Raw genomic sequence first — 11,141 nt, forward strand, 5'->3', positions numbered from 1 at the left:
GGTGATAGTATCTACACTAATGGGTAGTATCGACGAATCGCGAGCGTTTTTCGTCAAACTGGGTTCTGTCGTGGCAAACCGTAAGAATTTCGAGAACTCTCCTCCTGTGGCAATGCACACACACACCAAGCAATCAGTAAACGAGATCAACATGAATCAATTGAAAGGCCACTCTCTAAATTCCCTCGGCCTGATTTTAGGTCTAATTACATCTACATTGGTGACCGATCTAAGTTCAACCTAAATTCCGGTCTATTAGATCTAAATTAGATCCAGTTTCTACCTAAATAACGGTGAATCGGATTTAACTTGGATCTATTTCAGATCTAATCGACCTGAATTCAGGTTGAACTTAGATCTGTCACTAATTTCGGACTATTTGTATAGAATTAGACCTAAATTCAAGCCAAATGAATCAAAGAGTACATTAACCAATAATCGCCGTCTGTAGGCCAGAATCTGATGAAATATAATTAGGGGATAACTTTACTGATTCGTTGATTCGTGAGCTACATAAACTAATTTCATCAACAGCAACTTCAGATGTGATTGATAAATTATTTGTAGGTAGCCCGGAGAGTGAGCGAATCAGTTATACCGCTGCACGATTGTTTCTTGTATTCACTGGTCATATTACACCCCAGAAGAGTTGCAGGATATCGAGCTATTCTGGCTGGCCTGTGCCCAGAAGCATTTTCTGATGGTTGTAGAAGAGAGGTAAATTAACTTAAAATGTCGACCTCTCAAATACCTATCCCACTTCGTGACGACCCATGTACATACAAGGGCTTCTTTCTATCTTATACTTTATGGTTATTGAAAATTATTGAGTCAAAAGCAACGAATTTCTCCAGTGGGTTGTAGTTCACTAAGTTCTGCTCCAAGGGCGTAATAAGAACTATCACAAGTTTCGAAAGTGAGTTTATTAGGATGATAAAATGCCGGGACTGGAGTAGTCGTCAACGATAACTTAATTGTTTCGAAGGCTTTGTCGCAACCCGTTTGGTAATGGCAACACGTTTGGTAATAGGTACCTAATTCTCTATTACAATTTTCGTAAAGACACTGTCACGCGTTTGGTCATAGCGACGAGTTTTACAATATTACAAAACTCGTTGCCCATCTATTTGGCATTATTAATTTGGTAATTTAAGGTAAAGAGGAAGTTTTTTCCAGAAAAGTTTTAAGTTATCTAAAGTTTTTAAAGAGGCCGCCGACAACGAACAGTTGCATGTAATAAACCAAGAAGTAGTAAATCCATAAAGTTGTGTTATTATGCTTTTATCTATATTAATATTTGGCTTGAGAGTAGTAAGTTTATTGTTAAGATGGTCATAAGGAGTTTGATAATAAGGTAAGAGGTCAAATAAGTAATCAGGGCATTTTATAGATAAATATACATTGATTATAGATATGTCGATTTACTATTTTAAAGAATTTTCAATTTGTCTAGTCAAGGGTAAACTTCGGCAGTATATTTTACATTAATCTCGTGTTTTTACCACACTATGCTAATACTATATGGGCATCAAGTTGAAGTTTGTGTTCTAATTATTTGACAGTAGACTCAGAGGTGTATACTGTTGCCTCATCTACAAAGAGGTTGGTTTTAGAGGATAGGTATGAAGGTAAATCATTTATAAAAATAATATGGATCCCAATATTGATCCAGATAATATGTCATTAACAGACGTGCACTGACTTCTGCTTTTGAGTATGATTCTAGAAAAAGAATTGATTTTCTAGAAAATTTAAAAAGGTAAAGTTACAGAAAAAAAATCTGGTAAATCTGCTGACAGAAGATTTTCTGTTCTTTAACATAATTATTTTGGTTAAATATAAAACAAAATCATTTGTAAAAAATAATTTATTTTCTGTAAATGTAATTTTTCAGTCATGAATTTACAAAAATATTAAAAATGGACAGAAATTAAGAGCAAGAAATTTTACAAGGCTTACATTTTGTGATTTACTATACTTTCTACTTTAGCACTTATCTTCTTCTTCTTGCAATTTATTTAATCTTCAATACATACCTGAAATAAAATAATGAAACATGTACAGAAACATGACATTAAAAGGTGTTAACTTTCCCGCATATGTCATGGGGTATCCTATCAGCGAAATCTTGCCAAGGCAGCGGATATAACAGTGTAGGGCTTACGGTTGTTTAACATGTACTGTCAATAGCACACAGGACCCCAGTTGTTAGTCCAAACTGAACAAATTCCAACCTGTATCTATGCTGTAGATTTGTCTTCACACATACATATTATTAGGAAGACTTACCTTCACATCTTATTGTTGATTTCCCTCTGTTCTTTTTTCTGCATCGTCAGCGCACATTCGAACATTCACCGCCATAAGTAAAGTCTGCGACGCGCATGCGTTAACCGAATCCAACAGTATAACGCTGTGAATTATCAGAACAGTGCTGTTAATATACATGATATTCTGGAATGTTACAGATTTTTGATTACTAATACAATTTATATTGTTAATAAACAGATCTCATCAGTTGATATACTGAAAGTATGTAAAAATACCGACGTTTCTGTCAAAAAACAGAAATGCAACTAAAGCAACAGATTCTGGGGCCTGTTTCACGAAATTTTTACGAAGATAAAATCCAAATTTTAGTAATTTGATTGGATAATATTAGACTGATTTTAGTGCTTAGCCAATCAAAATTGAAGTATCTACTAAAATTTGGATTTTATCTTTAGTTAGGATTTCGAGAAACAGGATCCTGATTTTATCTCAAATCACAGATATTTCTGTGATAATATGGATAATTTCCTTCAAATAACAAAGCATAGTGATTTTAAAATACAGATACTTTTTACAGTGTATGTGAAGATCTTTCTTGGTCAGAAAATTAAACATATCGGTATTGAAAACAAACAACACTAAAATAATCACAATTGATTATCAACAAACACACTGGTCAAATATATAATGTATAGATATTTATAGTGAGTACGTAAGCTGCGAAAACTCTTGCTTAAATTGTAATTAAAATGACCGTTACCTGGCTAGGTATGTCTTTTCTGTTCTTTTCCACTACCTCGAGCAGATTTCCTCTTTCCTAGCAGAAGCTAAGTAATCCGAGCCAAGTTCGACATCTCTCTCAGCACAGTCATTGACGACATTGATGGCCTGCACATTGTTAACGTTTTCCTTGTATTGCTCCGAGTCTTCCCACTCTTTAAAATTCGGAGACAGAAATCCAGGGTCCAACTACATGATTCGGAACAAATACCAAGAGTATGGACCAACAAAGCCTGTCAGTGTAGAAGTCTGTGTAATTTTGTTCGGGAATTTTGGTTCCCCATATCTGGAACCAAATGGATTCACCGGTGGGACTGAGCTGGTCAGGCTTTATTTCAAGCAGCTTTTGAGCAACGCCGCGTTTTTCTTTGATGGGAAGGTAGCTGCCGAATAGAACTAATGCTACCAATTCTTGAGTGAGATACTATATGTGGCGATCGAATGCCTTAATGGCAGATTCTTTTACAACTGCAGATCATTCCAGGCAGCCTCGGTACTAGGAAACTTTACCCATCAAGTGTAGTACAAGAGCACAACAAAATAAACAAACCTCCTGACTATTTTGTTTCAACTTGCTGAGGTGATATAAAGGTACCTGTCGGAAGAAGTGCTATGTGTTGCTGGAATAAACAAATTTTGATACAGTACCGCAGCTTAACCATCTACTGAGCCTTGTGAATGGCGCCTGGTCTCATTAATTTACACTGGTATTCTGGATCCAGGAAGACAAGGCATAACTGCGAAAGTTCTCGGTAGTCATCTCGCACATTTTTGTTACTCACAAGCATCATGAGAGTTTTGGCTTTCCAAATCTACTTACGGTAAGCTTTTACTCCAAGCAAAACATCGCAAAACCTGACTAGCTGTCTAGCAAAAGTTATTAGTTCGGATACCAGTCAACTGAAGTAATTTGGACCGGAGTTGTGAGCTATGCAGACTGCGGATCGCGTTTAGTTGTATATGACACCCACAGAAAGTGTTTGTATCATATTGCTTGCTTTGCTGTCAATATTAAAGAAATTTCGGTGATTTAAGCAATTATTTTGTTAAAATGTGCTGGAGCTGCGTGACAGAACTCTGAAGGCTTGGTGGACCACCTAAATCACCTTCGTTTTACCTGAAATTTCATGTGAGAAGTCTTTTTAGGCAATAGAACAATATTTTGTAAGGTAGCCCATAAAATTTTCAAAGTTTCAGAAATGTTGAAATTGTTTTTCAGAAATGTTGAAATTGTTTTTCAGAAATGTTGAAATTGTTTTTCAGAAATGTTGAAAATGTTTTCCACAAATATACGAAATTATCAAAATTTAATTTTCTGCATCCTACAATCACAACTGTGGGACATGGCTTTAGCACATCGGGTCTGTTATTAAAGTATGTAATTGAATTAAGCTGGTAGGAATAATATATTCTATCAACACTGTCTGTGTAGCATACTCGCCATAGTTACCAAAGTAAACATAATTGTTTCTCTATAGCTATTTTAGTGCAGTATGAAGAATGGTAGAATACAATTTAAGCATATACAATGATGTTTCCGGATTAAGCGCGGAGAATAATATGGATCAATACAGGCCTTTCATCAGTTAATGTGTTGTTTTAAGACAGAAATCTATTATTGCTGGAATATAATCAAAGTCTGCAGTTGTCTTGTTTATCGCTACCATGACAAACATTTTACTTTGATGCTGATTGGGCGAAGACATCACATGATAGAAGATTATTGATTATGTAGGTTTGTCAAGAAAGACAGATCAAGATTTGGTATTTTATAGCGCATGCTACCAAGACTTCAATTGATAACGGTAGGTGTCTGTATTAGGATATAACCCGTTTTATCAACGTGAATTAAAGTCTATGTTTTAATCACTATAGAAGACATAAATAATGTACGTGTAGATTCCTGTTCCATCTGCATACAGATAGTAATATTGATTCAAACATGCTAATTATAAAAGTTAAGTATTCGATACGTATCATTGCGGAATAATAATGTGCCAAGCAAAATTTCGTCGATATTTGATTAATAATGGATTAACATTAACTCTGTTTCCATATTCTTCATGTACAATAATTGTACAATGATTGTCTTTATGCATATTTCAATTTTATTTTTCTAGGGAGGAGAAAAGGGCAACCGGTTATCAAGACGTATTTAATAGCTAGTTCTAAAACACGATTATCTGTTCTATGATGTCCTTGGTGAAACGTGGCTCCCTCTGTTCCTGTTTCAAAGACCCATCGACAGCCTACGTGGCAATGGAGTACGAAACGAAGGCTAAATTAGAAAAATGTTTTTCTATGAATCTAGAAGGTGATGATGATGATTGTGGTTCAGTTGGTGTGTTGTTATTACCAGTTGGTGGAAGAGAAACTATGGTTGTTTTAGATAGCCATAACGAGTGTATTAAAACATTTTCTCTTGGAGATGGCGAATTGTTAACGAATAGATACACGTTAGATGATAAACCAAGTAGCATAACAAAAGTAGCCGACGACAAGATAGCGGTTAGTTTCTTTGAGTCCAAGAAACTTTCCTTCTATTCATTGAATGAGGGATTAACCCTAGAGAAGTCGCTAGAAACCGAGAAGCAGTACTATAGCTTAGCATGTATAAACAAAGATAGGTTTGTCGCAAGTGCTGTATGGGATAATCCTGTCACGGTGGATTTTCTTGAAATCAAAGATCACGTTAAAATCGTCAAATCTGTTAGCTCATTTGAAGGAAAATCTATTTTCACCTGTCCAGAAAATATATCCGTTACATCAAAAGGAATTGTGTTGATCTCAGATCATGGTAAAAAGTCGTTGGTATGTATGGATCAAGATGGTACAGTCAAGTTTAATTGTCATCCAGAGTGTCATCATGAATTTGAGGTACCTCTAGGTGTCACATCAGATAGTGATGGTTATATTTATATTGTAGATCAATCCAGATGCTTAGTGGAGAAACTATCTAACGAAGGTAAATTTCTAGGACACATTCTCACTGAACAAGATGGCCTTGAAAATCCTGTCACAGTGGGCTTTGACGAGCGCGGGCAGTTGTATATCTCGCAAGAAAATGGTGATCTTAAAATATTTACCCTGTTTGGTTAAAATCCGCAATTTGAAGAAAATGGGACCTGTTAAAATGGTTTGTCCGCCTGTCTGTCCATCTGTTGTCTGTTCTTCACACTATTTGTGACACATGAACCCTGCTTCTAATTGGCCTGCAATATTACAACTTTGTGTGCTTGTTCGTTAGGTGCATTTCTTGACTTCGGGCGCTGATGGGCAATTTCATTGGTCGAGACTTTGGGACACAATATTTCTGCTTCTAATTGATGTAGAATGTTCAAATTGTGTGTGCATATTCATTTGGCGAATGTCTTGACTGCGTTCGATTAATGAGCGGGTTGGTAAGCTCATACCCTGTGGAAAACAATAATTCAGATAGATGTTCGTTGAGTGTATTTCTTGATTGAGTTCAACGGTGAGTATATTCTGCTAACGCTAAGCAGCAATCCGCCTGTCTTGTCTGCCCATTTACCCTTTGGAGCCCAATAACTGTGCTTCTCATCAAATTGCATTTGTTCAAATTTGGTATAGATGACAGAGATAAGCATTGTGATTAGCCAATAGTTTAGAATAAAATAATTCTACTTCTAACTGTAGGGGATTGCTGAAACTTGGTGTATATTTTCATTACATCAATACTTTCACTAATATAAGTTCGATAATGATCATTCCTGATTAGGTAGTGTAATAAACAATTTGATTAATTGCTAGATGTGTTATAAATAAATAAATGTGCAAGTGATTCGTGAGTGTCATCTATATATTTTGGGTTTGAGGCGGGGGTCATCAACCTCACTGTTGACTTAATTATTTATTAAAGTGCTGTTTAGGCACCGAATTAGCACTACTGTGTCTATGTATGTCACTCATTTTTGTATTTAGTATGTCGTCAGTCACTCATGTCCTTCCGTCCGTCTGTCTACAGTTAGATTGTTAAAGCGATAGATGCTACAGTTTGGGTTTGGTGGGAACACTGGTTTTTTTTTTTATCAGAGGACGATCCCTATCGATTATCAGCGCTCCGCGACCTTTTATTCTTGAGCGACCCCCATTTTCCGAAAACAGTGTTAAAGCGATAGAGGCTACGGTATTTAATAGATTTGTTTCATATTTGGTATGAAACGTTTAACACGATACAGAGGCGGGCTACAGTTTTTAACATATATTTGTTCAAATTGGCGTCATGAGAGGACGAACCCTATCGATATATTCGGCATTGTGCGAGCTCATGTTCCGGGATTGACCCACTCACACACACACACACACACACACACACCTTGTTAACGCAACAGAGACTTCAGTTCTTGACGGATTTATTTTTCAAATTCGGTTTCAAGCAAAAGTTGGGGTCATGAGAGGATGAACCCTATCGATATGCAGTGGTCTGCGACTAAAATGAACCTGTTAATTTTCAGCAATCTAAGGTTTTCTGTTACAAAGATAAATCGACCAGAACGACCAATAATTGGCATGTGAGGAATAACAAAATCATTGGGGATTGGGCCAGGATTATGGATTTCTGTATTTCCATAGATAATTCAGAAGTTAAGAAATTTAATTATTTATTTTTTTTGGTGGGGTAAATATTTGTTGTGCTTTGTATGAAAATCAATGATATAACCATATATAATATATTGAAATATTAAATGGTATTTTATTTTTGTATTTTTATGTAATTGTGTTTTATATGGTTTATTAAAGTTACAATTTGATATTTTTAAGTTATATTTTTAAAATGTATTAAAATAAAGCCCTAAAATAGATGGTATCTATAAACAGTCCTACCTTGTTAAAGAATAATCCTATTAATCCTATAATTCACTATTGCCAGTTGAGAAATTGGCAAAAATATCATTTTCAACTTCAAATTCAATTGAAGATAGCTATTCCATGGTGGGGAATACGAAAACAAGCGAGGTAATTGTGTTATTATTTCCGGTGTGAAGATTTTTAAATGTGAGAAAGATAACCTATGATCGTATAATGGTGAGTTGACAACCTGTTGAGCAAAAGACATAGAAATAATTATGTTTTGACTTTCTTAGAAAATATGAAATTGTAACTTTAAAGTTATATTTTTATTTTGTCTCTTGACGAAGTTATCCAACCAATAATAGTACACGTATAATGTTACACGTGTTTAAGAATGTTTACTCGCAACATTTAATCAACTTTTACTTAAAGACATTATCATACTTTTTAGTACTCATGTGCTATAACCGTATATTTATGTTGTACTTTCGTTAAATTATTCACATGATCTGTACTTTTTCCTCTTTGGAGAAAACTGAGAAATTCAATTTTTAAATAACGATTTTCTCCCGAAATGATATGATTTTAATTGCCAAACTATTGTCATCTTTACATGTCTGTTATTTTCTGCAAATAAATGTGTGCCTTATTATGTTATATCTCTCGATTTGTTATGATTTTAATTGCCAAACTATCTGTGATCTTTAACAGTCTGATATGGTTTGCATAAAAATCCGACTCCGCCGGAGAGAGAAGAGGGGATAGAGAGGTTTCGAAGTTGGGGGCGATTATTTCACCGAACCAAACTATATCTAGAAACAAACTATATATTTCTGGACATAGGACTGAGAGGACGACACCACATACATCTCTACCAGGGTCCCAGGGCCACATGGGTCGGTCCTAAAAAGGGAGGCACAAGCTGTTTGTTGAACATTAAAAAAACAACAAATTCTACCCGCAAAACAGGAACATAACCTCCACAAAACTAGGCAATACCCATTTTAAACCTTTAGTCGTGTTTCTGGCTGCAACCTATCACAGCACAACCGCAAAATACTGTATATGATAAGTCATCCCTAGTGCTGTTTATCGAGTTCGCTCCCTCATAACCTCAATGCCTCAAAAAAAAACAAAAAAAAAAAAACGTTAAAAACTGTTGCCTTTTTCTCTTTCACAGGGTTTTCGGCAAAAGGAGCGTAACTCTGGCACGGAAGGTCGCGGAATGCTGAATATCGATAGGGTTCATCTTCCCATTATCACAACGCTTCACACCTTATTTGAAAAGAATCGGTTGAAATTTGTAGCCTCTGTCGTGTTCTCGTGGTTTTCCCCTAAAGGGGAAAGGGCTACCCCTAATAATATTTAGAATTTGGCGACCCTTCATTCCGGAATTACCCCCACATTGGCAGACAAGCCGGTTAACGTGATAAAGACATTGGTAGGACGAACCCTACCTATAATCACCCTTTAACGACCTTCCGTTCTGGAGTTACCCTACTTTGCAGAATGTCTTAAGAACGCCAAAGAGGCTTGTTCTTTAACGGATCCGGTTGTACGTGACAAGGAGTAAGGTCGCCTGTCCAACCTCGTGGGTTTTCTCCGGGTCCTCCGGTTTCCTCCCACTGCTAAAGACCCCTATGCGCAAGCGAATTATTGAAATAAAATTAAACCATATGTTAGTCCCGAAATGACCTAGTTTGTGTCGAGTGGACGTTAAACCCCATTTCTCTCTCTCTCTCTCTCTCTCTCTCTATCTCTCTCTCACTTTAACGGATTATTTTCCAATTTGGTATGAGGCATTATGTTGGCCTTGACAGGACCATCTGTACGGGTTCACACACACACACCCACACACACGCACTCTCACTTAACCAAAGACCGTGTGGACGTAACTGATAGAGGCTACAGTTTTTAGTGGATTATTTTCAAATTTGGTGTGCAGCATTGTGGTAGTGAGATGATGAATCAGCGTTATAGAGCTGTGTCTCCTTTTCCGAAAACCTTGTGAAATTGAGAGGGGGCGAACCCTATTCCACAACTTTATCGATTCTGAGCGTTCCATAACTTTATGTTCTGGAGTTACAACTAGCCCCACACCACCCCATCCCCTTCACACATAAAAAACACCCACCCCAACAATGTTCTACACCACCTATTCCAGAGATTTATGATTTTTTCACAAAAGTTTACCTTTCGGATATTTAGTTGCTATATGGGCGCGTATTGCTAAGCATTGCGTGGCTATCTTTAATGCTGCAATAAGTGTGTGACTCTGTCTCACATGGTCTTGCAGCTACTGGAAGACAACCATACAGAGCGTGGAAATGCGTCCACACAGCAGCTTTGTTGCAACAACAGCTTATGTGAACGGGGAGTGTGCATATTGACCAAATTTGATAAGGATTTCCTTCAAGAAAGCTAATGTATATTATGTTCATACGCTTTATGTAAAGCCGAATACCGATATAGCGTGTATCACATTAACAAGGTTTTCGGCAAAACGGAGGTAACAAATGAAGTGAAGGTCGGGGCCGCTGAACATAGTTCATCATGTCATGACCCCATTGCTTCACGCAAAATTTAAATACAGTATGATAAGGATTTGGGCAAAGGGGAGGTAACTCCAGACCTGCAGGTCGCACATTGCTTAATATCAATGGTACCCCCTATGACCGACAATAGAAGAGGCAATCCGGAACACAGAATTTAAAATCGAGTCGCGGTTTGGCAGGTAGGTACGTATTTTAATTTTTCTCCCATTTACATCCATGTTTTGATTTAAAATGTATTACTCATTTGTTCCTATTATACTAGACATGGCAACACCCCTGGGAGTCGAACATCCTCCAATATATTTCTTTAATAATTGCAACCTGTGGAATATTTATACACCAAATATTAACAAAAATGCAGACTGGACACCCAAATCTATAGGCGCTGCCCTAGGGCTATAAGGAATGTGTATGCCAAGTTCTAAGATGATCGATCCAGAACTGCGACCCGTTGGAGAGACAAAAAAAGGGGAGCATGCACTAAAATCAATAGATGCTGTCCTTAATAGAGGCAATACGTGTGCCTCTAACTTAAAAAGTTGGCGTGGCACTGTCCATGGATGTTGGGCATGGACCAGTTATTGAACTCCTGTTATTGAACTCATTGATTATGCAGAATTTAAACCAAATCAGTTACTAATAGCGACCTGTAGAGTATTTATAGACAAAATATTAACTATAGTTATATTAACTTATGTTATAAGGAAGAACTATGCCAAGTTC

General features: G+C 36.7%; 1 protein-coding gene across 1 annotated transcript; it reads left to right on the forward strand.

Annotated features, from left to right (window-relative positions):
* The first annotated feature begins 4,763 nt into the window (after positions 1–4,763).
* On the forward strand, positions 4,764–8,501 carry LOC126829591 (uncharacterized). The gene is made up of 2 exons (XM_050559544.2): positions 4,764–4,856; positions 5,172–8,501. The coding sequence occupies exon 2, from the start codon at positions 5,242–5,244 to the stop codon at positions 6,148–6,150; it is 909 nt and encodes a 302-aa protein (XP_050415501.1). The 5' UTR covers positions 4,764–4,856; positions 5,172–5,241; the 3' UTR covers positions 6,151–8,501.
* Positions 8,502–11,141: the final 2,640 nt, after the last annotated feature.

Source organism: Patella vulgata, chromosome 8, assembly GCF_932274485.2.
Source record: "Patella vulgata chromosome 8, xgPatVulg1.2, whole genome shotgun sequence".
Taxonomy (NCBI): Eukaryota; Metazoa; Mollusca; class Gastropoda; family Patellidae; genus Patella; species Patella vulgata.